The following is a 27,785-nucleotide window of genomic DNA, read 5'->3' on the forward strand; positions in this document are numbered from 1 at the left end:
GAGGGAAGCTAAAGCCACCCAAAGCTAGGAGGAGCCAATGAGAAACGCCCTCATGAGAACCCAAGGAGGAAGCAAAGACTCTGTTCCGGATCAAGATAGCCAAGCTGCCGCGAGAAAATCCTAGGAGAGAGCTCACAGAGAGAGGAAACATATTTTGTTGTATTTTGGCGGCTTTCATTTTTCTTGTAAATTTTTACAAATTTGATGTTGTAGTTAGTGAGAAAGTTTCTAAGGATAAATTAAAATTAGGGCTAAATACTAGTTAGTACCCTGTGGTTTAGATCCAAAATCATTTCAGTCCCTGGACTTCTAATTTCATCAAAAACACCCCTGCACTTTTCAATTTTGATCTAATAGGTCAAATTCGTTAATATTATTTCAAATAGTTGGATTATTTGTTGAAAAACTATTTATTTTTAATAGTAGGACTCACTCCTAAATTGACAATGCAGACCACCTCGACACCACATCATAAAACATAGGCCATATATGATTCACATTAACAAGTTAAATAACTCAATTGTCGGAAAACTAACGAATTGGACCTATTAGATCAAAATTGAAAGTGCAGGGGTGTTTTTGATGAAATTAGAAGTTCAGGGACTGAATTGATTTTGGACCTAAACCACAGGGTAGTAATTTGTATTTAGCCCTTAAAATTAATAATAACTACTATGATTGTTGTTCTGGTGTTCTATGCAGATGCAACTCTTTTCTGCATGTTGCAATCTGGATATCATCCAGATTAGCTATACTCTAATCTATACAATACAACATCTTGAATCCATAGCCTTCTTCATTCAGAGGAAATTACTAGTATAAAGACTGGTCTTCAAAATCGTCATCTTCTAAAGGGTGGAGTCTGTTCTGAGCCAGCCTGCCCATCACGGCCAGACCTGAAACAAATAACCAATATTTGATTATAGATATAATACAAAATCTCCCCAGAGATGGATTATATGCAGGAGTAAATGAGTTTTTTACCTTCAACTATTCTGAAGAAAGCTGACCACCACCCCTCCCTTGGAATATGGTGCTGATTTAGTGATATGTCTATATCTTTATCATGCTTTCCTTCCAGAACTCCCTGCAGTGTTATAACTGCATCTTTTGTTTTCATGAGGATATTGTCCTCGTCTCCAATATCTAACCTTTGGAGATCATTCTGTGAGGATGTGAGACTAACAGCCAAGGCAAATTGGGCAGCAGCTGCCCAGCGCGAAGAGGCTAACCATCTCCTCTGACTCTGGCCAACTAGTTGCTCGGCTTCGTCTATATTCACCTTATTCTGCTTGCCTTCAAATACCAGGCTGCGTAAGTACTGAGCATTAGAAGGTCCTGTACTCCTGACCATCTTGGAGAATGCGCTCTCTTCATTTAGCAGTAGTTCTTCTGGGGAACCATGTTCTAGGACCTAAAATGGAGATAAAAAGTTATGAGTGGATAGCTTTCTCTTGAAACCAAAGTAGACATTATCCTAGGGTTTCTACTTTCCACTTACTTCCGTAAACAATATATCCTGTAATCAGAAAATGCAGGAATTGCATCAAAGTGAGGGCATACCTGACCAGCATCAAGAACAAGAATTCTATCACAGTCGATAATGGTGTTCAATCTGTGAGCAATAACGAGCATGGTGCATGATTTGAATTCTTCACGTATGGTCTTTTGGATGAGAGCATCAGTTCTAACATCCACAGCTGCAGTTGCTTCATCAAGAACAAGAATCTTTGATCTCCGTAGCAATGCTCTAGCTAGACTTATTAGCTGCCTCTGTCCAACACTGAAATTCTCACCACCCTCGGAAACCTTGACGCAATAATGAAAAGTTAGGAATGACATATCAGTTTCTCAATTTAGATATATCAAGACATCGTACAGTCAAATAGCATCGTTTGGTTGTCTGCTATTCTCTGCATTCGAGTAAAGATCTAAGTACCGCGAGTTGCAGTTCCCTAAGCATAATCAGACTACAATTAACTATAAATATTAGGATTTACCTCAGCATCGAGACCGAAGGAATTCCTCCTAATGACATCCTTTAGATGTGCCCTTTCTAGGGCCTCCCAAAGGTCAGCATCATTATGCTCACTGAAAGGATCTAGATTAAACCGCACAGTTCCTACAAAAGATAGAATGACCATTAGAATCATGCATCTCATAAAGTCTAGCATGCATATCAGCTTTTAGTTGTACGCTGCAAAATCATGTTAGATCAATCAAAGTGCATACCTGAAAAAAGAACCGGTGATTGTGGTATGATGCTAAGAACTTTTCGTAAATCTGTCAGTCCAAACTTAGAAACATCGCAATCATCAATCAAAATGCTTCCTTTTTCTATTTCTACTATCCTAAACAATGCATTAATCATGCTAGATTTGCCAGCACCAGTTCTTCCAACTATTCCTAGCTTCTCACTTGCAGAAACTGTAAACGATAATCCGTGCAGTACAGGTGGAAGTCCAGGCCTATAACGGAGGACAACATCCTCAAACTTGATTGATCCTGATGATGGCCACCCATGTGGAGGACGGTTGTTTTCAATAACAGCTGGAGCCTCAGAAGGCAATTCTATATATGATCCAACCCGCTCAACGGCATTTAAACTATTTTCAGCCCTGCTAGCTTGTCTAAGAACACCACTCAACAGACTAGTGATATTCAAAGTATAAGTGAGAAGTAGACCCATTGTAGATGCAAATTGTACTTGGTTTTCTGCTCTTCCATTTTGCATGACAGCAAAGGTTGCAATCACCCAGATCATGATACCTCCTAGTGTTTCCAACCTTATTGTAAGCCAGCGGTTTGAACTAATATTCACAAGGGTGAATCTGATGTTATTATCCATAGACCTTCCACTGATGTTTGCCATCCGATCATAAGCTTTATAGACACGAATTGATGACAAACCATTTAATGCTTCTCCAAACTGTGCATAAACTGGAGATCTGGTAATGGAATCCATGCGTTTCACTTCGCGGGATGTGCTCTGTTAAAAGAAATTCAATATCATCTTATAATTTTTACAAAATTAATGCACATTTATGTGGTGAGGTAAATAAAAGACTGATACCACAAAAACCTACCTGATAGAATAGATAGGCTGCATAGAACAAAATTAGAAGTGGCATTATGGCCCAGAGGGATATTGTGCTCACAATGCCTATGAGCACAAAAGTTGAAAGGAGCTGCCACACTTGACCCAGAAACATGTTCATAAAGTTGGCTACATTGCGATCTATATCACCAAGATCCTTTGCAAACCTATTGATTATCCTTCCAGTTGGGTTAGTGTGAAAGAATACCATTGGAGCTTTTAGTATAGCATGTAGCAGGGCATCATGCAATTTTCTGGCCGCACGAAGACTTGAAGTGATAAGCCAAAAAGAGTTCGTCAGAGTCACCGTTACCTGAATCAAGAAATGTGGATTAAGCACCTTCAAACCATGTCACAGTCACAACTCACGACTACAATAATTTTCTTCTGTAATAGAACACAGGAAAATGCATCTGCTTATGGCTAATATAAACCACAGTACACTTTTCTGTGCATGGATTGTTAGATTCTGTAACTTAAAGATAATGGTAGAACTGTAGAAAAATAATATAATAGAATAACATATTTCAAAGAATGATCCAACATGCATGTACTAACTCTCGACATACCTGACCAATAGATAGAATTGCATATATAAGAATGTAGAATCCAGGTGCATAACTCTTTGACGTGCTTTGGTCTGTCCAAAAACTTAACCATGTGCTGCTTGAAACTCGAAGAACTTCTGTTAGTGTATAACAAGTAAATAGAACCATGACCACCCATAGGCCTCCTAATGCATGCTTATACCTGCCAACAATGAACAAAGAGATATTCATCAATTCATTATGATCATATAAGTCAAGTTTCCATGTAGAAAATAGGACTCATACTGCTCAGCTAATGCCCTTCTGCTTGACCAAAAAGAACAACACTACGATTATTTACCAACTCCGACCAAAGCAATATGAACTGTTCCGAAAAGCATATATATCCTTAAATGCTCTTACCATTTAAACCCAAAATATTTCAACAATCTGTGTTTCCTATGAGTAATCTACTTCCTCTGTCTTATTTTTAAGACTGTTGAAGCTTAAATCTTTGAAGAACAATTCAGTGTCTTACCTCTGCAAAATTTTCCAACTTACAACACCTGTTTCCCGTTCCTCTTGTCTAATGAGTACAGATCTCATCCCTTTCCCTTTCTTTGTGTAGTTTGTATCTTTTGGCAAGTCATTCGCCACCCCGTTAGACACAGGAAGTGAGGTTTCCTGTTTATCAGTTTTGCTGGCTTCCTGTTCTTCTACATGTTCTTCCATTTTCCCGGCATTTTCCATTAGCTTCTGGAACAGCAAACTGTTTTCAGAGAGATCCTTAAAGGTTCCCTTCTCTTTAATCGTACCATCAGAGACTAATATAATTTCATCCACTTGAGGCAGAAAGTGTAGCTGATTCGTGACAAGCACCCTAGTTTTCCCCTGCAACTCTTCCTTGATACAGTGGTTGAAAACCTACAAAGATCTTGGTTCAGTTGAAAGTACAATGATCTCAACTCAAAAGCATAAAAATTAAAATTTTGCAACTTAAAGAAAAAAGAAATCCGGAGTTACCACTTTGATAAAAGTGGATCCCGCTCTAATAGCTCCGAATAAATTAAATACATGCATTAAGATACGAAGGCTTCTTATTTAAAATGTTTTTCTTATATATAAATATGGCAAGATTATAAGAATAACCCTGAGATGATAGTTCATCGATTTGAAATAGTACCTCTCTAGCAACATGAGCATCTAAAGCACTTAATGGGTCGTCAAATATGTAAACATCTGAATTAGAATATACGGCTCGAGCCATAGAAACCCTTTGCTTTTGACCTCCACTAATATTGACCCCTCTTTCACCTATCTCTGTAAGATCTCGACCCTGGAATTCAGGTACAGTGTTAATACACTGGAAACTTTACATGTAATGAGAAGTAATGGCAAAGATAAAACTTCATAATCCACTTACTGGAAGTAGGTCTAGGTCATGATGGAACTCAGTCACATCAATAGCCTTCCAATATCGTGCAGCTTCAAACTCAGATCCAAATAAAATGTTTTCACGTACCTGGAAGAATATATTTAACATCTCGTAAGTACATGTGGGGGTAAGAGATGACTTTGAATTGACCGGAAGGCCAAAGAAGATTGAGCGTTGTAGAAATTTAAAGAAGAGAGCTGTGACTCACAGTAGCATTGAAAATCCATGAAACTTGGGGAACATAAGCAACAGTCCCCCTGATTACAACACTGGCACCTGCAATGGGAGGCAGCTCCCCAAGCATGGCTGATATAAGTGATGTCTTTCCTTCTCCAGTGCCCCCAACAACTGCAACTAATCTGCCAACTGGTATATCTAAGTTGATGTTTGATAATGTGGGTTTCTCTGCCTGTATAAGGAAAGAGGAGAAGATAAGGTCATTAAGTCATCTTTGCATGTTTGAGAAATTGAGAGTCAACATGCTACTAGTATCATGATGTACATGAGAAATTTTCTTGGAATCTCTATGTTACTTTTTTTTCTTGTAAAATTTCCAGATAACATAGCATGGTAAGCCCTTTTCTTATACATGAGAAATTTTCTTGGAATGTCTATGGTGAAGCACTGAAGCATGATACTTGATTACTTGAACCAAGTTCCTTACAATTGATGTCTCATAGAAGTTGAGTTCCTAAACCTTTACTTTTTATTTAGCCATCTCTTTCAGAACTTCTTTAAAAAATAAAAAATAAAATATAAAATAAAAATAATAAAAAACTTAGTACAAAGAGAAATTTTTTTCCTTGGAACATTGCTGCAAAGCATGAACAATGAACAAATACTGTCATAGACACTAAATATGCATCATGGCCAACCACATATATTCAAATTAGTGCAGAGTAAATTCTCCAACTAGAATATATATATATATATATATATATATATACATACATATCTGTGTGTGTATAAAATTGTAAGCACAACACCTTTGACTCCCATGAAAAGTACCCATCCTGAATTGAGATGGCTGGAAGCCCTGGTTCCAGTGGCGGGTTGGGTACTAGAATTCTCTCCTCAGTTAAAAATAGTTCCTCCAAACGCTGCAAGGATACATTTGCATTTACAACCTGTCAAGGTAGAGTAGAGTCAACGGATGCAGACGAGGACAACTAAGCACAGAGAAATGTAAAATAAATAATCTACCAAGTGTAAATGGGATAACATAAATGTACGTGCTAAGCCAAATGCAAGATGACAAATTAATTATCAGATAAGAAACCCAGGCTACCTGACTTAACAAGTTGGGCAGCATGTTTAAAGGAAAGCGTAGCACTGCAAAAAGAGAAAGTGATGTAAACGCCCTAGCAGGTGTCAATTCACCTCCAAGAGAAGTGAATACTCCAAATGAAGTTACTGTCACAACAACTGGGATGCTGTTGAGAATAAAACTGTTCAACTGCAAAACCAAGACAATTGGTCAGAGAAACTATGAGGTGACAAATAAATAGTCCGTAGTAATGTTCTATCAGAATTAAATATTATGAATCTATCAAGGAGTAAACAGTTACTTATCCATATATAAATTCAAGTACTCAACCATCTGCACAAATTATTAATTGGAAACTGTGCCTTAACATTTTGTTTGAATTTGTAGCTGTACGTTATTACTATATCCCTAATAATGTTAATCTAGGTTGATACCTAATTCCATGCTTGAATTTGGTCACACAGAAATCAAAATTTTACCAATAGAGTATACCACTATACCACACTAGTATAAAAGCATATAACTACTATGATATGACCCTGTCAGCCTCATAAATAGCTGCATCTGCAATTAATGAGTTCGAGCTAAGTGAAAAGGCTTTAGGGGGTGTGATAGCAGTTAGTATACTATACATGCTTATTTCAAAAAAATGCAATGTCAGATCACCTATGGTTACTTCTCTGGTTAGAGCACTGATAGTCAATAATGAGGGAAATCTTGAAATTGAAATTTTCCATTCCTTGAATATATAGAAATTACATAATTGAAAAGATGAAGTGTTGTGTCTTACAGCAGATAGTAATTGTGCTTTACGGAACCTTGAGAGCTCATCATTCCGTATACTTTGAACTCGCTGCTGGAAACTTGTCTCCCAGGCATAACATCTGAAACATAATAATTCAGATTAATGGCAGAATAGTAACCATCACCGCTAGGCTATCTAAAATAATCTAATTCAGTCATACTTCACAGTGTCCATGGCAGCTAAAATTTCATTCATGAGGCCAACTCTCTTGTCAGTCTGTTGCAGTCCATCCTTTGTAAGTTTCCGCATTTTGCTGATGATAGTTGTCTGTGTACAAAAGAAATTATACAAAATCAGTCATCATACACAACAAAATTAAAGGAAGAGTACGTTTTTTTGTCGCCAAAATCAAACGGCACAAGTGACACTATCAGAGTAACTGAAATCTAAGCACATAGACTAACAAATAGAAACTGAAACTCACTAATCTTGCAAACAAAAATCAAACAGACAACCAATACTACCAGTACCTTTCAAGAGGGAAATAAGTACCAATACATGAAAGCAGACAATATTAAGGTTTTCTAAGCTTGACTTACGAGAAAAATCTATACAACTATAATACAGACTCTTGATAGCAGAAGAGCCAAAAAAAGAAGAATAATAAACATGCTGACCTGTATGGGGATCATGAGAACTAGCATCAAGGATCCAATAAGCGATGCAACACCTAATTGTTGGTAGAGAAGAGTCATAGCTACAATGATACGGAAAGGAGCAGACCATAGTCCGTGAAGTTGTTGGCATATTTGCTGCATCATGAGAAAGGCCATGTTAGTATATAAGTTTATAATTCCATAAATTGACTTAATAAACAGCAGTTCAAAGAAAAAGATAAGCATTTCCTTCTTGCTTGAAATAATTTTGTGCACTGAAATACAACAATGAGGAGTAGTGTTCTTTTAAGGTAAAATGAAAAGGAATTGAGGAGAAGCTGAGAGAGAGAGGGAGAGAGAGATGAACAAACATAAGTTTCCATAAATTGGTTCTTTACGTTCAAAGGTTTCCAGAAGAATCTGAAATCATTTACATTTTGATAGCATTTATTCATGTATGACGATACGTCTACTTGACCATACCTGGAGTGCATTAGCATCTGTAGACATCATATTCGTTATCTTCCCAGTTGGAAAATTCTTGCGGCCCTCATGTGTTATTCTTATAGATTTACGGAATATTGCAGCTACCTACAAAAAATAAAGCAATGAACTTTTAATGAATCACAGAACATGAAACTAAATTGGGCAGCTGAACTTTGGTTTATATTATATTTGCTTGTTAATACAGATAATGTAATCTACCAAAGTTGATCTCAACCGAAAGCCGACCCTCATAACATTCTGGAAATACTGAGATTCAGAGAGCACGCCAAATGACTGGACAAAGATGAATAAACTTGTCAATATAGTTCACTATCTTTTTAATTAACAGTTCATGCTTTGCAAATTGTTAACACGATGACACATGAAAAAAGTCCAAGATAGAAGCCATACCACACCAATGAAAATTAAGAAGGCATATATGTAACCCATCCAAGCTGGATCACCTCGTTGCATTGACTGCATGGAATAACAAGACGATTACAGACACTGTGGAAATACAAGTAATATTCTTCACAGAGTAGGTTCATTCAATTCCTCAATGATGATAAAATATTTGAGCTACTAGAGTAATTGACTGAATGATATAATAATGATTAGGCTAACAGTGAATCAGTGATGATATCACTCCCAAGAAATGGTTGGAGAATTGCTGTATATAACAGTTCAATACTTCAAGATGAGAAGTGTCATAGCTCAATACTTCAGACTCACATACCACCTTCATAAACAGCTTTTGATACGATGGTTTATACATGGTAAAATTAAGTCTACTAATAAGGCTTTGGCAAAGAAAGAAACTAACCTGCAAGAGATGATTTAATAGAATGGGACCCGAAAACTGGGAGAGATCATTGCCAATCTACAACATGGATAATGTTATTAGAGACTTCTTAAGAGTCCATCAACCTTTAAATCCACAATGATTCTAACAATTTGCACCCCTGCAAACTGGAATAAACTCTTTACCTTGAAAAAGCCTCCCAACCAGAACCTACATAAAACACATAAAAAAAGCAATGAATATAAGATGGAAATGCCGTTCACATTTGTTCATTTATATCTAACCAAATTGAATTGAGCACTTAAAAAAAATTTAAATAAATAAATAAGATAAAATAAATCTAGTTTTAGTTCAACTTAACCATTACCTTCGTCCAAGACTACAATTCAATGCTCTCAGAAGCCATGGCTTGGACCTTTTTGATTCTTCAACCCAACATTCCTGAAACCTGCAAAACTCAATATTATTATGCATGTGGCACAGTGGAGATAAAATAATGAAGAAACAACTGAAAAGGAGGCAATGGGAATTGGACCTCTTAATCAATGTCTCGGTCTGATCCCATGTGTCCAACTTCCAAACATCTGCTTCAGTGATGGGTTTTCTGTACCCTAGCTGCATAAGTGGAGTCATCCATCCAAAATATATTCCTACACAGATGCACATGAAAATACTGAGAAGCTGTAGCATACATGAAATATGCACCTAGCGATGAATCTTCTACTTTTGACTCTAGAAGACATCACCCTAAAGAAACTTAGAGAGAGAGAGAGAGAGAGAGAGAGTTCATTGATTGTCAACAGACAAAAGAGAAAAGTTATGGACTGGAAACTATAAAACTCTGCATCAATTATGGGAAGTTTAAGGCTCCTTACTGGAAAATATATTAACATGCCGTTCAGGGCAAATTTGATCTTCTCCTGGTAGTGCTTCATATTCAGCATTGTCAAGTGACTCGGATTGCAGAACAACATAGCCGGGATAAGGATCCAAATTGGGAACATAGAAGAGAAGTAGAATTCCAAACAAGACCTGCATGAGAACAATAACCAAAGGCCAAAACGTAAACAACTTAATATGGAATGACTTAAAATAACAAAATAGTGTGTGTATCCTTGGACATCAAACTTCAGTATAACAAGCAAAGTGTAAGAGAAAAGAAAATAGAAAACAAAAGTTGGGACAAACCTGGCAACAGACAGTGCTCATATACAGATACAGAGCAGATCTGCAAGAATTCAGTAACTCAATAAGTACAAAGATTGTAAGAATGTCCTATACAGTTTGAGAGCAATGACAAATATAGTGAATCATTTCTAGTCTAGAACTATTAATTCATTTCGTTTCTGTAAATTTTAAATCTAAATATACAACAACATTTTGGTGAATTTGTTAACTACTATTTCTAAGACGTAGGCTGTCAGGACGTGAGACAACAAACTAGCATTTTTCCTCGTGAATGGACATTGACACATCACTGAAAAGCCCACCAAATGGAATTCAATAAAAGGGAATACAGTATTGAGCAAGTGAAAGGAAGAAAAACTAACCCGCTGTAGGAATCTGTCACTCCAAGAATAAGATTTAGCAGCACAACATCTCCTACCAAGACGTAAAGGACTCCAAACCTTACGTACCATCGGAATTCCCGAATGTAAATCTTAGTTTCCAAGCCAATTAAAATTAGCATAGAGCACCAAGAAAGAGCTTCAATGATTGAAGAAGTCATCTGCAACAACACAAATAATTACATTACTCATACGCTTCATGTTGTATACAATCACACTGGGTTGCTATTCACAACTATCAGATCAAGTTTTTACTAGCTTTCGACAATGTAAAACTTTTAAATGAGCTATTCACAACTCCCTTCTGTTTTATTAACCACATACTATTTTGTATGTGCATGCTTTCACTTGAAAGACAGATATCATTAAGACATGTCAAAAGCAAATGTTCTATCCAAAAAAAAAAAAACAAGAAAAGAAAACTCACCTCAAAAGGAGCAAAGCCAGTTTTTCCAAACGGGTTAAAAAGTGATAAACCCATCACCAACCTCAGTATAGGCTCAGCAGTGGAGTAACCAGCCAACAATCCCAACAAGTAGTTATAGTAATTTGACCTCAACCTAAACCTTCGGGATTTCAAATTCTTCTTGATCATCCATATTCGATACCAGCACAAACCGAAAAGAACCAAATGAGAAATGCAGATGACCATAGAGTCCATTGCACAAGGAGTGTATGAGCCAAAAGCACTGACTGCTTTGGCCCATACCCCATTAGCTTCTGGTTGACAATACCAGTCTATTGGCTTAAAACCCATCTCTGGTATTCACTACAAACTAACACAACCACTTCCAATTTGACACAGCTCTGTTCTCACTCAATCTTAGCACTTGGTTTCCCACTGCAATAAGAAAAGGAAACACCTTTATTCAAGAAATTGCCACTCTTTTATTGGGTTTCATAAATTTTGATGCTAGTTTCACTCACATGCAGCTGCAATCCAATTTAAACAAACCCAGAAGAAGCACAAGTTTGAGACTTTTCAGTGTAAAAAGTCCAAACCCACATAAACCCAGAAGCAAAAGTTTTAAGACTTTAAGCAGTTAAAAGTGTTTTAAAGTCCAAACCCAAACACGCTGTTGCATCCAAATATAGCAAATAGATATAGTGGCAGGAAAAAGAGAAGGGTAAAGGGGTCTCCTTTGAAATGTGCTGAAAATGAAACCTGGGCAAGAGATTCTGCAAAGGTAGGACTCATTGCAGACGTCACGGCTTACGCCATTGATTGGCAAAACGACAGGGAAGAGATTGGCAAGAGACCAATGTGAACTCTTTGCAGTTTGAACAAATGTATAAAAACAAAAAATGAATATAGTGCGTGGTCACAGAGGTGAGTCACCATCTTTCTAGTTTTGGCTGCTTGCCCCCCAGACCATGATTGGTGTCTCATATCAGGAATGGCGGGTATGATTGGGCACCACATATTCATGATTTGATATCTCTCAGAGTCCTAGACCCAGTTTTAGTATATCACTTGTGACACTAGTTAATGAATCACATGAGTGCTAGAGCTGAGAATTATTGAGTTATTATTGAGTTATTATTACTTTGAGTATGTGGACCTGGCATGAGACTATTTTCCAACTATTTTTCATCACCCGGGTTTGTATCTGGCCGACACAAGAGGAAGCATTCTGATATGATCTCTCAATACGGATTAGTCTCTCGTGTGATCTCGATAAAATAATAATAATAATAATAACTACTTCTCATCTAATATATCCTAAGAATCATTCTCAAAAAAAAAAAAATTATATACTAAGAATTTGTAATTTCAAGTTCATTGTCTTCCAATAAATTTGATATATTTTAATCAGCACTAACAGACTCGTAGCGAGGCAAAAAAGTCAAGCAAACCCTAGGGTTTGAGCAGAACAGAGAGCGGCGGTGATCCTTCCGAGGATCCTCCGATCGCTTAGCAGTGGTGAGGCTATTTATCGTGGGATGGTGATGATGAGGGCATTGGCGGTTTCTTTGCTCGTGTTTCTCTTCAGCGTTGGCCGGTGTGGAGAGTACCTGAGTCGATGTTCATCTTCGACCTCAGATCGGTGCTGCATCTGGTCCAACAGACGGGAATTGATGGTTTGTTTGGCTGACCGGCTGCTATGGCGATGGGGTAGACCACCAGACGTCGGCACGGTGACGGGGACAGTCAGATTGTGTGGCCGAGGATGTCATCATCTGGATCTTTTGACGGTGACGACGCGATCTAGGATGGAGGCGCTGCAGGGCGGGCTGGTTCCAGGCGTGCGGCGATCGGAGGTGCAACACAGGACGACGGTGGTACCAATCCTCTACTTTGGCGCATGGTCCTGCCTTTATTGGGTGTCCATATCAGATTTCTGGGTGCCCAGTATAAGGCTGTGGGCTTGGGGCCAAGGCTGGCTTTGGGCCCGAGACAGAGCCCAGTGGTTGGGTTTGATTTCTTCACATATTTGGATTTGGGATCCAGGAGGTGCTTTGGGTACTTGCTTACTCAAATGTGTAGTTATTATTTCGGGTGTGTTGTGCTTACGTGCAGGCAGATTGCTTATTGCTATATTCTATAAAAGATCTCGGTATAATCACACTGTGAGTACCACAATTGCGTGCTTGGCGAGCAGTGTTCATTGTGCTGGGACGAACATAGTCTTGAGGCATCTACCGATCTCTTGCATGCCTGAGTTACAGATTCTGATGATTTGGTCTCCAAACCTCACGGTCATGGCAATGGTCTCATTGTTGGTAATTATCTTGAGGAGGCTGGGAATTTATCTTCAGTTTTCTGTTAGTTTCTCTATAAGTGATTCAGAGCAGTATTTTATTGTACATGAACTACCCGTTGGTGTAGTACACCTTCTGGTTTGTTCTAGCTTAGCTCTAACTTCAAGCTGTTTGTGGCTTGTGTCTGCTCCCAAAGTTTTTCGGGATGTCATTCTAAACGATTGTAATCGTTAAAAGTTTCAATGAATTCACTTTTCAAAAAAAAAAAAAAAATTTGATATATTTTGTTTCATATATTTTCGAACAATATTTAGAAAAGAAAAGTTGAATTTGAAACTTTTTTTTTTTTTTGCGGGTAAAGGTCATCCATTATGCAGCTCAGCAAGCAGTATAAAAACGATCCCCCCCTATGAGGGCGACAGAAAGAACCGTTCCGTAGAAACTACTACAAAGCCACCCCTAATCAGAGCAAACAAAACTAGTAATCTCCTAGCACACCCACCTTCTAGTATTAAGCCCAAACAAGGAAAAGTAGAAGCCCGAGGAATAAAAATAACGCCTCCAATATAGGGGCTCAACGGGTATCTCTTTTCTTTGTGATCTTTCCCACTCAAAGCTAGAAACAAACAAACCCATTATCTTTTTGTTCAAAAAGATAAAGGATCAGAATTAAAATAACAAATAAAAATAGGGTAGCTGCGAGGGCCCAAATTGGCACCCTAACAGTTAAATTCCAGGCCCAACCCAACCACCTAGGACAAACCCTAAGTGAGAAAGCAACCCTGCCGCCGCCGCCGCCACCAAACACCACCTGCCGGAGGACGCCAACTGCGCTTTCACCACTATGGAAAGCCTTCACCACTGTCCTCCAAATTCCGTCACCGGAGATGACAGCATCCCAATACCAATCCCAGGCAACCCATCGAGGGTAAACACAAAGTGAGGAGACAGCCCTGCCTTCGCCACCATGCACTGCTCGCCGGAGACCGACACCCGCGCTTCCACCACCACTAGTAGCACGCGGATCCGATTCTGGGCGAACTAGCTCCGATGACGAGCACAGCACCATAAACCCAATAGCACCCCAATTCTGCCAGCGATCTTCGCCGCAATCTGAGCAACCACCGATGCCGGCCCTTGCCGCCATCATCCCCAGAGCACGCTGACCTGGATTAATCATCCAATCAGCCACCCAATCACCAGCGTTGGCCTTGACAAACACCATCTGTTGAGACCCGTGAGGATGACCCCAGATCGCCTCCTTACTAACCACACCACCATTGCTGCGAACACAAGCCACGAACACAGCAAAGAAAATAAGGCCGAAGCCTACAAGATACAGGCACCATCGAACACGCCCGCCGTTACCAAGGAACAACCCAGATGAAGGTGACAAGACCTCCTTCTTGGGTGAAAGTACAGAGCCGCCACCAGCAAAACCTAGCCGCCGCCAAGCTACCTCTCTTGCGAGAGTTAGAGAGAGAACCATAAAACCCGCTAAGTGAGAGCACTTAGAGGGGAAATTAACTTAGCAACCGAATTTGAAACTTTTTTTTTTTTTTTGGTTACAAGCGGGGCCTAAAAGACCCAAACAAAACAACAAAAGAAACTAAGAACTGGAACAAAACCCAGTCCTCCTAGCTCTAGTTACAGCAGATAGATCATCTAAGAAAGCTTGGGCAGCATGAATAGGGGGATCATCAAAGGTGATCAGTCCAAGCTACAAGTAATAACTCCTCTTAAAATTTGAAACTTTGTCATACTGATAAGTAATAACTCCTCTTAAAATTTTATTACTAAAGCTACAAGTCTCCTTTTATTTTTTTATTTTTTTATTTTTGACATGGACCTTCATTACGAGTCTCAAGCTCTCTCCGTCATCGAATCCGTCACCATCGACCAAGGACGGCCAACTTTAGTAACTTGCGCTACAAACAAGGTAGTGATATTAGAGATTAAAAGAATTGATTCTACACAAGTTACCAACTTTTTATTCTTGGTCAAACAACAAGATACCATCTTATTCACTAATTTTGAATACCAAGTTACTTATAAAAGTGTCACCTTTTTATGTGTTTGTTCATTCTATAACACTATTTTGCTTTCAACTTTCCAAGACTGCACAAAAAGTTAAAGCAGAAGTAAACAGCCTAATTCACTTGAAGATAGCTTTTGGGAACAAATCAAATTTCAGTTTCAGTCTGCAGGTCTGCACAATTTGTCTAAGGTTTTTCATCATATAAGATCACAAAATAGGATACGGTGATCTGGAATCACAAGGTCAACCTTTAAGTTTTGCAAGGGGCCCATTTATTCCCAGAATCTAGCACCAATTAGGCATTTACAAAAGTGGACACCTTAGAGTGTCCTGTGTCTATCACCCTCATCATATAAAGCCACTAAGAAAATTTGTCGAATCTAAATTACAAAAAATTAGACAACATTTGAAGATTGGTGTAAATGGTAAGTTATCAGAAGCTGTTTAAAACTTCATCACTATACCACAATGACCATTTTACTACATGTCAGCATGGTCCCAGTTGATCGATCTGTCTTCGAAACCAATTTCTGACTGGTGAAGCCTACTCCTCGACAGCCTGCTCATTACAGCAAGACCTGTAGATAAAAAAATAAATGAAAAATGAACATGAGATAATTATTGATTGAGTTCTTCAAAAATGAGGGTGAAGTAATGCAACTGGAGTCACAACTGTACCTTCAACCATTCGGTAGAGAGATGACCACCACCCATCTCTAGAGATCTGGTATTGATCAAGTGACTCTTCAATAAGTTTGTCATGCTTCCCTTCCAAGACTCCCCGGAGAGTTATCACCGCATCCTTCGTCTTATAGAGGATACTGTCCTGGTCTTCAAACTCCAATCTTTGAAGGTCATTCTGGGATGAAGTAAGGCTAACAGCAACGGCAAACTGGGCAGCTGCAGCCCAGCGAGAAGAGGCCAGCCATCTCCTCTGTCCATCTAGTTGGCTGTTGTCCTCTCTTCTGTTTTCTCCTCCCTCCCCAAGGACCAAGCTTCGTAAATATTGGGCATTTGCTGCGCCTGTGCTCTGCACCATTTTAGAGAAAGCGCTTCTTTCATTTGACAGCAGGTGCTCTGGAGTATCATATTCTCGAACCTGGAGGCACAAAAATTTTGCTATCAACAAAAGAATGAATTAAAACCAGCTATTAGGCGCTGAACTTCAAAAGCTGCCAAGAGTTTTTAGTATAAATGATTCAAATTTGCAGGAATCCCCACAAAAATGCACAAATTCACCTCAGGAAAAAAAAAATTAAAATATAGTAAGAGTGAGCTTAAAGAACTCTAAATTAAAGCATACCCGGCCATTATCAAGCAGAAGGATTCGGTCACAGTCAATAATGGTATTTAGACGATGAGCAATAATGAGCATCGTACATGATCTAAATTCTTCACGAATAGTTTTCTGAATAAGAGCATCAGTTCTGACATCAACAGCTGCAGTTGCTTCGTCAAGAACAAGTATTTTTGATCTTCGCAAGAGTGCTCGAGCAAGACTCAATAGTTGCCGCTGTCCAACACTGAAATTCTCTCCTGACTCCGAGACCTTGACATATCAGAAGGAAGGGTACTTTAGGGATGAAGGTACTATTGTAAAATTGTAATTAGGGTATCAATAAGAAAGAACATGTTGCAAATATACACAAATCAACACACATCAAGTAAGCAAAGATGAGCATGTACCTCGGCATCTAAACCCAAAGAATTCCTCCTGATGGCATCCTTCAAATGTGCCCTCTCTAAAGCCTCCCATAGGTCAGCATCATTATGTTCTTGAAATGGATCGAGATTAAATCTCACAGTTCCTAGGAAAAACGGAACAACAGAATGATTAGAATATGGATTTTACATGAACATATATGTAATTCTACCTACTAAAACAATGACTAGAATGGTATACCTGAAAAAAGAACGGGTGCCTGTGGAATAATACCAAGAACTTTCCGAAGATCTTCGAGTCCAAACTTACCAATATCACAACCATCAATCAAAATTCTTCCTCTCTCCAATTCAACAATTCGAAATAAAGCATTTAGCATGCTGGACTTCCCTGCCCCAGTCCTTCCAACTATTCCGACCTTGTCGGTTGGAGAAATTGTGAAAGACAACTCATGCAAAACTGGAGGAAGTTCAGGTCTATAACGCAGAACAACATCTTCAAATTTAATGGATCCAGATGAAGGCCATCCTGGAGGGGGGCGGTTGCTCTCAATTACAGCAGGAGCTTCTGAAGGCAACTCTATATATGTGCCAACCCGCTCAACAGCATTTAAGCTATTCTCAGCCAGACTTGCAAGTCTCAGTACACCAGTCATTAGACTTGTAATATTAAGAGCATAACTAAGAAGGAGACCCATAGTGGATGCAAACTCCTGCTGGTTCTCTGCCCTTCCATTCTGCATAACAGCAAAGGTAGCTGTAAACCATATCATGATACCTCCCAATGCTTCCAAACGGATTGCAAGCCAACGATTTGCACTTATATTCACCAGCGTGAATCTGATACTGTTGTCCACAGACTTTCCATTAATCTCTGCCATCCGATCATAAGCCTTATATGCACGAATCGATGATAGACCATTCAATGCTTCTCCAAATTGGGCATAAACAGGGGATCTGCTGATGGAGTCCAAGCGCTTCACCTCACGGGCCATGCTCTGCCCAAGAGCAAAAAGAAAACAGTTCATTAGAAAAGTGTTAGACAAAACGATGAAACAGGAACAGACATAATAAGTCCTCAATGGTCACAGTCCAAGAAATTGAAGCCTAATCACACTCTGCAGAAACTTTTTGCAAATTTTTATTTAAAAAAAGTTAAATTATATTGAACTAACGATAAAGATAAACTGATCTATTGCATGACAGATTAAGGAAAAAGGATTCTGTAAGTGCCAAACACGCCAAACATGAAACCATTGGATGATTTCACATACCTGATAGTATAGATAGGCTGCATAAAACAAAACCAAAAGAGGCAGAATGGCCCACAAGGACATAGTGCTCACGATCCCTATTAAGATGAAAGTAGAAAAGAGCTGAGAAACTTGACCAAGAAACATGTTTACAAATAGAGCCACACCCCGATCAATATCTCCAAGATCCTTTGCAAATCTGTTAATGATCCTGCCAAGGGGATTGGTCTGGAAAAAGACCATAGGAGCTCTTAATATGGACCCAAGCATGGCATCATGCAACCTCCTCGCAGCATAAAGACTAGAAAGAATCAACCAATAAGAGTTTGCCAGTGTCACCATAACCTGAAACCAACATATGTATAAGGATTATCATTACAACATGTTACTACAAAATTTTGAAATTCTACACCAAAGACTTATGTCTAACTGTAAACTCACCTGACCAAAAGATAGAAGTGCGTATATCAGATTGTAGAAACCAGGGTCATATTTCCCTGTTATGCCTTGATTAGTCCAATGGCTCAACCACGTGCTACTTGAAACTCGTAGAACCTCAGTTGAAATATAGCATGTAAAGAGTATGAGAACCACCCACAAGCCTCCTAACGCATTCTTATACCTGGACACACAGAATAAAATAACTAATTAATTCATTCATTCATGTTTTAAGCTACGCAAGACAGTACGAAATGAAATCATTCTACAAGTAGGAATTTCTAAGTCTGCTATTGTAGCATAATCTATCTGCTTATAAAACAAAAGCAAAGACACATAAATAAATCAAATCCTGAACGCCCATCAGGAAAGACATTCACCCGCTCAAGAATTGTTGGGGTCACACCCCCAGTGGCCATACCAATAAACTTCAGACCTTATAGTATATTATTACGCTAAATCTAAGGTCAAAATTTGCCAAAGAAGGAAAAGAGCTCGGGGAAAGGCGAAAAGAAAAGGGAATGCAAGGAGAGATGAATACAATCAGCAGGCACAAGTCTTTAAGTAGAATTCTAAACACTGTATACCTAGATAATGTGCTTATGTGAATTCATATGGAAGCCTAAACCCATACTGAGTATAACGAGACTGATTCTCCAATCACCTCCTGAACCTAGATTTCTTTAGGAGAGACTTTTGGGATATCTTAAATCAGGAAAAAACTGAGGGAATACTGAAGTTACTATTGAAAATCTGATTACCTCGCCAACACCTTCAAGCTGACAACTCCTGTTTCCCTTTCTTCTTGTTTAATAAGAACAGATTTTCCTTCTTTTTGTTTACTTGCATGGCTTGCAGTTTTTGACATATCATGGACAACCCCGTTGACAATAGGTTTCAAAGAGGCATTATGATCAATTGTTTCGCCATTCTGATCAACAGTTTCATCATCTTCTTTCTCTTCCCCATACTCTTCCATCTTTCCCGCATTTTCCATTAGCCTTTGGAACATCACGCCATTGTTGGAAAGCTCCTCAAATGTTCCCTCCTCTTTCACCATTCCATCATGAACTAGAATGATTCTATCAACTTGTGAAAGAAAATGTAGCTGATTGGTAACAAGGACTCTGGTTTTCCCTCTTAACTCTCCCTTGATGCATTTATCAAAAACCTAAAGACATAAATTGTATAAGATAAGTGTACAACATGACAATTTATTATAACTTTTTTGTCCCGAAAGAAAAGAGTAAGCAACTTTCAGTAACCATAGATAGTGCACACAAGTAAATTGTAGAAAGGAATAAATGGCGTGCATTTAGACATTTGTGGTCCCTTCCAAGGAAGTTTCCACAAGCTTTATCATGGCATATGACAGAGAATATTCAACCATATACACACACCAAAAGAAAAAAAAAATGATGCTCTGAATCTTGAAGTGAAAATTATTTGCAAAAGTCACAAGAGGCCATGCTGAGTAACAAGACCACAGGTTATACGTAGTATTTAGAAGTAGAATGTAGAAGCAACACCTAATTGGAAGAAGAAAAAAAAACAATCAAAGTATGTAGAAGCAACAAGGATGACAAAGGTCCTTGGGTGAAACTTAAAGTTAGAAGTGAGAAAGTAACCTGTCGAGCCACATGAGCATCAAGGGCACTCAAGGGATCATCAAAAACATATACATCAGAATTGGAGTAGACAGCCCTAGCCATAGAGACTCTTTGCTTCTGTCCACCACTAATATTCACTCCTCTTTCACCAATCTCAGTCAGATCACCACCCTAATGATTCAATATGTGACACAAATGAGGGACTCAGACCATAAAAACTAACAGCAAGATAGAACTTTCTGACAGCACTTACAGGCAATAAATCAAGGTCATGCTGCAATGCAGTCACATCAATTGCCTTCTGATATCTTGAAGACTCAAAGAACGATCCAAATAAAATGTTGTCACGTACCTGCAAACATATATATGAAAGTTAACAATTTGCAGGAGCAAGTAGATTGCACTATAATTGACTTAATACTCAAGGTTTAACTAATTCCAAGACTACCGTATTCAACTAACTTATCTTGAGAATCAGAACATCTCTATCATTATTGATGTCAAGTTTTCAAGGTTGACAGAAACAGCTGGCCTTGTTAAATCCACACAAATACTTATCTGAAAGGCATATATAGACCCACAATATAGGCATCAAAACTTACGGTTGCGTTAAAAATCCATGAAACTTGTGGAACATAAGCAACCATTCCTCTCATTACAACACTCGTGTTTGCTACAGAAGGAAGCTCCCCTAGCATTGCAGATATAAGTGATGTCTTCCCTTCACCAGTACTGCCAACAACTGCGACCAAGCTCCCAACAGGAATATCCAAATTGATATTTGTCAACGTGGGCTTCTCTGCCTGAAGGACAACATAAATTTTCAAGGTCTGTTAGCAAACAAATGCAAAACTAACCACCACAATTTTAAGTATAAGCAAGCCATGTAATTACAAAAGAATCCATTATAAATGAGACCTTTGAATCCCAAGAAAAGAATCCATTCTTAATTGAGATGGCCGGTAGTCCTGGATCAAGAGGAGGATTTGGCAGAAGAACTCGCTCTTCAGCTAAAAGTAATTCCTCCAGGCGCTTTACGGATACGTTAGCATTAACCGCCTGTCAATTTGAAGGAAATTTAGAGGAAAAACACAAGGCAAGTAGTTTGACAAAAATGTAAACAGTGTCGAACTCTGAAAAGGTTCATGACTGAGGAAAGAAATCATAACCTGAGTTATTATATTAGGAAGCATGAATAGGGGAAATCGAAGCACAGCAAATAGAGACAGTGATGTAAATGCCCTTGCAGGTGTGAGATTTCCCCCAAGCAAAGTGAACAATCCAAAGGAAATCACAGTGACCACAACTGGGACGCTATTTAGTAGAAATCCATTACACTGCAAAACAAGGGAAAAGAATAAGCGAAAGTAGAAGGAAAAGGTAAAAAAAAATGTAAAGCACTTCAACACTAAAACTAATTCGGATATGCATTTTAACAGGAAAAATATTGTAAGTCCAGATTAATATGTCATTGTGCAAAATACTTACTTCAGTTAATGGGAAGAGGTCCATATTTTTAGATGAGTAGAGTACAAATATAATATAACATAAAAAGCCTCATGAATTTTTGCATTGTTCATATCATAAGAAAGAAATAAAGCCATACCGCTCCCAGTAGTGATGCTTTCCGAAACCAGTACAATTCTTCAGTTCGGACACTTTGTACCTTGGATTGAAAACTACTCTCCCATGCATAACATCTGAGCCATTTGAAAATCAAAGGGAACTGTCAGTTTTAATCCCCTAAATAATGTATAAAAATCAACAATATTGAGATATACTTCACAGTGTCCATTGCAGCCAAAATTTCATTCATTAGGCCAATTCTCTTGTCTGTACGTTGCAACCCCTCCTTAGACAATTTCTGCATTTTGCTTATAACTAAAGTCTGTTCCAAGTGAATCACAAACACCAAGAAACAAATTAGTAGAGTTGGTCAGGACAGCTGAACAGATCATATTAGGTGATACCTTTTTTTGGTGAGAAAAGAAGGTGATATTCATGTAGTTACCAGTAGTAACTTTTTTGAAGTATGACTACATGTTAAAGTAGCTTTTATGGGAAAAACAAGCAAAATCAATGAACCAACTCATTTACCTGTAGGGGGAACATAAGAACTAACATGAGTGCACCAAGTAGTGAAGCAACACCCAATTCTTGGTAAAGGAGAACCATGCAGATTGTGATACGAAATGGTGCTGACCACAAAGTGTGAAGAGACTGGGTTACTTGCTGTTCAAGGAAAGAAGAAAAATTAATCAAGGCATAACATAAATCTAAACCTATTTGTATTTCATAATTTGAGCAACTATTGAATGATCTAAATTCTGAAAGCACAGAAATCTAAACTTTGTTTGACAGCATATAGGCATATCTACAGATAGTTACCAAACATAATTAGAAATAGTTACAGTATGTTGACTATTGAAATGGGAATGCATACCTGAAGTGCTTCAGCATCAGTTGTCATCAGGTTGGTTATCTTTCCGGATGGAAACTTCTTTCGAGCTTCATGAGTAAGCCTTAAAGATTTCCGAAATACAGCAGCAACCTAAGAGGAAAAGAATCACATACAGATCTGTCAAGATTATTAACACATTTTGCATACCATATATTTTTGAGTTGCATACTTTCCTGGATTAATACATTTCCCAGATATATCAAGATTATTAATACTCTTTGTCAGCAAGAAGACCATCCTACTAGCTGAACCCTGACCATTAAACACTAAAACCAATCCCACTCTAAGCAAATTAAAAACCTACATGCTCTCACAATTCATTCTAAACCTGCTAAATATACCCTACTCACCCAAGAAATAAACTACTAAAGATTGAATTTATTTTGGTACCGAGAGACATCAGTAAGCATAAGAATGTCTAGAAAACTATAACCCTCACTCACCCAGGACAATGTAAAGGACATGTAAACCAATTTACTTATGTTTGCTATTAGACATGCCATTAATGGAAATTAAAAACATGTGAAAATAATAACTTTAATAAGCCTTAACAAAAATGAAGATGGAAAGTGATGGTAACATACCAATGTTGACCGTAGTCGGTAACCAACACGCATAACATTTTGAAAATACTGAGCTTCACATAGCACACCAGCGCTCTGGAAGCAATTTAAACCAATTAGATATCTAATTCTGCTTGATTTTCCAATTCCATATTGCAAAGAAAATATTGCAGAATGAAGACTGCAAACAAATTAGCATAAATAATCTAAGGATATCATACCACTCCAAGAAATATTGAGAAGGCATAGATGTAACCAATCCATGCTGGATCCCCTCGTTGCATAGACTGCAGACAATTTAAAGAATATTTAAAGTAGTTAGAAAAAGAAGTATAACAGCAATTACAACTAGAAATCTGTTACGAGACTCTGATTCAATTCTTCGGAGTTCAAACATGTCAAATATGCAGGAATTAGGCAGCATACTTGAAAAAAGAAAGTAACTTTGGTTAAAAGCTAATGTGGCATTATAAGTGAATGTTGTTTTCCTTTGTTTGAGATGACAATGGTGTTTCAGTTACCTTTATTTCTTATATGGAAATTTCAAGTGGCTACAGATAATTCAGGATCATTATGACAAATACACAGAGTCAGGCAGGTGTGACAGCCATAGTTGAACTCATAATAACAGTTACATAGCCACAATCACCAATATCATTATGCCGACTAAATTTCTTGTAATAATGAGTACTGTAAATATAGATGTTACAAGACAAACAATTAAAACTATAGGAATAAACACAAACCTGTAAGAGCTGATTCAAAATAAGCGGCCCCGTAAACTGGGAAAGATCATTGCCAATCTACAATTTTCCAACAAAACAATAAAATAAGTTATGTGACTAACAACATCCAAACTGCTGTATGTTAATATCTGACATACTGAAACTGTTACTGTTCTTTTCTACAATAGGAACATTACCTCGAACTAAATTGTGCCATGAAGAGTTTGTGGTAAAAAACTATAAATGAAATCACGGAACTCACTGAACCGTGTGAGCTACATGTATACTAGACTAAGAAGTAAGAAGCGAACAACACTATCCTACTAAAAATAAAGAACAGTATTTTGGTTTACCAAACATAAAGTATTCTTATTGATAAAATATATCTGTAATGAACTTTGTGCACTATTACATGTATCATGTGGTTTGATATTCTGCTATATCTTACTGGGATATAAAACAGAGTTAAAACAAGAAAACCAACAATGATATTGTGTATTCGTGTATGATTACCTTCCAAAAGCCTCCCCACCAAAACCTATAAGGAAATATAAAACATGAATAAGATTCATATGCAGAAGATTGCACAGGAAGCACAAGACCATAAGTAAAGAATGTGGCATTCAGACTTTTAGCTGTGGGTCTCAAAAAATTACCTTCCCCCAAGGCTAGAGTTCAATGCTCTTAAAAGCCATGGTTTAGGCTTTCGTATTTCCTCAGCCCAACATTTTAGAAACCTAGAAGGTGATTGAGAAGATTATGATCTAAACTGTGATGTATATAAGTTTAAATGAAACCAATATTTAAAAGTAACAAGCACACACTTATTGTTCAGTGTTTCAGTTCGTTCCCAAGTATCCAATTTCCAAATATCTTTCTCCGTGAGGGGTCTTTGATAGCCTAGCTTCATAAGGGGATTCATCCATGAAAATATTACTCCTGGCAAACACACAAATTGAAAATATGAGAATATGAACGCTGGTCCAAAAAACAGCTGAAATCACCTATAACAAGCGCATTCAGCAGATAGTACTAAAGTTGAAATGGCTGAAATGGATTACATTTGGTCACATGTCTGAAAAATTTTGGTTTTACTAATAGTATCTCTAAAATCTCTGCAAAATTACTAGATGCTGAGCATTAAGTTCAGATAAATAATTTTAAACATACTTGACAATATGTTGGCCTGCCTCTCAGGACATATATGCTCTCCTCCAGGAAGTTCTTCATATGCAGCATCATCAATTGATTCAGTTTGGATTGGAGTGTAACCAGGATATGCAACCAAATTTGGAACATACACAGCCAAAAGAATTCCAAACAAAACCTACATCCGAATAGAAGTAAATATCAAAAACCAATTGGCATTTGATTTATAGTCTGATTAAAGAAAATACAAGAAGCTTTTATTATCGACCAATAGTTTCACTCCACTTTTATCTTAAACATAGTTACATCTGCTCAGAAATGGATACATATCACTACACCAAGGCATACACCATGTATGCGCCCCATATCTTCTGCTGCCTCCCTTTTCTCAGAGATTGGTAGAGTAGATTTCTACAGGAAGTGCTAGATGACTAATTTGACTTTAATATAATTAGATTAAAGCCAGAAGGTTACTGCAATATAATTAAAAATGCGGGACACAAAGAAGCAAACGAAAGCTAACCAGTGACAACTAAGATTATAACAGAGAAGACCAAGCATACCTGAGCAACAACTTCACTGATGTACAAATAAAATACAGATCTGCAAGAATTACAAAGGATTGTGAGCCCATCTTGCACAACTATAAATCTCTGATATGTACTATCAAAGATAAAATATGAAAACTTTAACAACATAAGTGGCCATATCAATTTTTGAACAGAAAAGAACCAATCCTGGTAAAACAGAGAGAAAGAAACCTGCTGTAGAAGTCCTTCACTGTAAGAATGAGATTGAACACCACAGCATCCCCTACTATAGTATAAATTACTCCAAATCTTACAAACCATCGAAACTCACAGATATAGATCTTGGTTTCCACACCAATCATGACCAGCATAGAGCACCAAGAAAGAGACTGTAAGATCAGAGAAACCACCTGGCAAGAAGGGATCACACTAAATATTGAGCATATGCAAGTAAGCTCACTACAAGAAGTTAATGATGCTAACATGTGAAAATGAAAATATTGGATTTTGCAAGAAAGTTTCAGTTAGTATGCCTTGAAAAACTCTTTTTGCAGTTATTCAGCTCAATTGCCCATATTTAAGTTTAAGCTACTGGAATGGCAAGTTCAAAAGGATAAATTCACAACAGATAAAAAAAAAATGATAGATCAACAAACTAACCTCAAATGGCGCAAGGCCAAACTGACCATCTAAATTCATCACTGAAATTCCCATGATCAATCTATACAGAGGCTCGGCAGTACAGTAACCAGCCAATAAGGCCAGCATATAGTTGTACAGTTTGGACTTCAAACAGAACCTTTTGGCTTTGAAGTCGTTCTTGGTCCTCCATATCCGATAGATGCACAGAGCTAGAAGTGCCAACTGAGAAACGGTGACAACTATAGACTCAACCGCGCACGGAGTGTATGCACCAAACGCATTCAGCACAGCTTTTGCCCAGACCCCATTGGCCACCGGGCGACAATACCAATCCAGGGCTTTAAAACCCATTGTTGATTGCTTTCTTCACAAGAACAGTTCACTTAAAGTGCATACTCCATCAGTCCTGCAGTATAACACTGAATTTAGCTGAGAATCAACCACTCCCATAGTCAACAGAACCCAATAAATTTCAAATCTTTAGCTCTCTCCTCCAGCACATAGTATGAGAATATGGAGCATCCGAGCATCAAGAAAGAGAATCGGGATATACGAAAATCGAATTTTCTCTCCTTTAGGTGAAAATTATACACCAACATCTTCAAAAACTCAAGGAAAACAAAAAAAGTTCAACCCACACAGAAAATTCAACAGATATTGACTTCAAAACTCTCAAAAGTTCAAAACCCAGTTTTCATTTTCTCCAGCCACAACTTACAAACAGTCACAGTCAACATATCTATCTAAACTCCTTCTGTTGTAGTACATTTTCCCAGTAAACCATACATACCACTAAACTCATACTAAAAAATACAACACCAACTATAATCCACACCTTAATAACAACACCATGATAAAGAGTTCATCAAAAACCCAGAAAACAAAAACAAAAAAATTACCACACTGAAACAGCCAAAAACAGAAGCAACAAAACCCAATAAATTTCACATTCCAAACGGCAACAAAAACCTCAAAGACTCTGCCTTTACAGCAAAAGCTTCACACAACTTTGGAAAGTTTACACCTTTCTCGGATCAAACTACAAACAAACAAAAAAACCAAACCCAAATTTCCATGAAGAAAACGCTGACCTTTTTTTCTTTCTCTGTATCTTAGTTCTGAAGAGCTGTTGTGTCTCTGTGAGAAAGGGAATGAAATGGAATTTGTTCTCTTATATGGGACGGTACCTAGTTCTTGTGGAGGAACCAAAGACCAAGCTTTTATTATTTAAATTCTCAACGACCCACAAAAAAAAAACTATACAAAAAGATTTGAGCTTTTTGGCACTGTGCGTCACCGATTACGATCAGATTTCTTTCCCTATTATTATTTTACAGAGAAATAAAAATGATGGTAAACACAGATATTTATGGGGATAATGTGGAAATTTGGTGTTTTGTTGGTGTGTGTATAATGGGGGAGAATGGT

General features: G+C 37.9%; 2 protein-coding genes across 2 annotated transcripts; both read right to left on the reverse strand.

Moving 5' to 3' along the window:
* Positions 1 to 233: 233 nt before the first annotated feature.
* On the reverse strand, positions 234 to 11,669 carry LOC133729177 (ABC transporter C family member 12). Its single transcript, XM_062156660.1, has 27 exons — positions 11,011 to 11,669; positions 10,566 to 10,744; positions 10,204 to 10,243; positions 9,891 to 10,047; positions 9,551 to 9,665; positions 9,383 to 9,463; positions 9,201 to 9,225; positions 9,037 to 9,093; positions 8,625 to 8,690; positions 8,433 to 8,507; positions 8,211 to 8,318; positions 7,749 to 7,883; positions 7,292 to 7,398; positions 7,117 to 7,210; positions 6,348 to 6,515; positions 6,046 to 6,186; positions 5,268 to 5,468; positions 5,048 to 5,146; positions 4,808 to 4,960; positions 4,163 to 4,548; positions 3,667 to 3,847; positions 3,087 to 3,410; positions 2,233 to 2,989; positions 2,001 to 2,122; positions 1,564 to 1,809; positions 985 to 1,414; positions 234 to 896 (listed from the first exon to the last, which is right to left on the reverse strand). Exons 1-27 carry the CDS (start codon positions 11,338 to 11,340, stop codon positions 814 to 816), a joined length of 4,860 nt encoding a protein of 1,619 aa, XP_062012644.1. The 5' UTR covers positions 11,341 to 11,669; the 3' UTR covers positions 234 to 813.
* A 3,825-nt stretch (positions 11,670 to 15,494) lies between these two features.
* LOC133729178 (ABC transporter C family member 2-like) lies at positions 15,495 to 27,607 on the reverse strand. Its single transcript, XM_062156662.1, has 28 exons — positions 27,449 to 27,607; positions 26,376 to 26,763; positions 25,947 to 26,125; positions 25,749 to 25,788; positions 25,207 to 25,363; positions 24,861 to 24,975; positions 24,693 to 24,773; positions 24,550 to 24,574; positions 24,058 to 24,114; positions 23,533 to 23,598; positions 23,333 to 23,407; positions 22,731 to 22,838; positions 22,385 to 22,519; positions 22,069 to 22,175; positions 21,894 to 21,987; positions 21,457 to 21,624; positions 21,206 to 21,346; positions 20,890 to 21,090; positions 20,541 to 20,639; positions 20,306 to 20,458; positions 19,439 to 19,848; positions 18,681 to 18,861; positions 18,261 to 18,584; positions 17,228 to 17,984; positions 17,011 to 17,132; positions 16,628 to 16,873; positions 16,003 to 16,423; positions 15,495 to 15,902 (listed from the first exon to the last, which is right to left on the reverse strand). The coding sequence occupies exons 2-28, from the start codon at positions 26,706 to 26,708 to the stop codon at positions 15,805 to 15,807; spliced, it is 4,893 nt and encodes a 1,630-aa protein (XP_062012646.1). The 5' UTR covers positions 26,709 to 26,763; positions 27,449 to 27,607; the 3' UTR covers positions 15,495 to 15,804.
* Positions 27,608 to 27,785: the final 178 nt, after the last annotated feature.

Source organism: Rosa rugosa, chromosome 2, assembly GCF_958449725.1.
Source record: "Rosa rugosa chromosome 2, drRosRugo1.1, whole genome shotgun sequence".
NCBI classification, from domain to species: Eukaryota; Viridiplantae; Streptophyta; class Magnoliopsida; order Rosales; family Rosaceae; genus Rosa; species Rosa rugosa.

Bases quoted from the DNA above. Each gene is read 5' to 3' on its own strand.
- LOC133729178 (XM_062156662.1), bottom strand. From the start codon at position 26,708: ATGGGTTTTAAAGCCCTGGATTGGTATTGTCGCCCGGTGGCCAATGGG. The intron at 25,789-25,946 runs GTTTCTTTCTCT...TAATTCTTGCAG, and splicing joins GTGAAGGACTTCTACAGCAG to ATCTGTATTTTATTTGTACA. The intron at 19,849-20,305 runs GTTACTTTCTCA...TTATGTCTTTAG, and splicing joins ATGCTCATGTGGCTCGACAG to GTTTTTGATAAATGCATCAA.
- LOC133729177 (XM_062156660.1), bottom strand. From the start codon at position 11,340: ATGGGTTTTAAGCCAATAGACTGGTATTGTCAACCAGAAGCTAATGGG. The intron at 9,666-9,890 runs GTAAGGAGCCTT...GCATCTGTGTAG, and splicing joins GCATGTTAATATATTTTCCA to GAATATATTTTGGATGGATG. The intron at 7,884-8,210 runs GTATGGTCAAGT...CTCATGATGCAG, and splicing joins CAGATGCTAATGCACTCCAG to CAAATATGCCAACAACTTCA.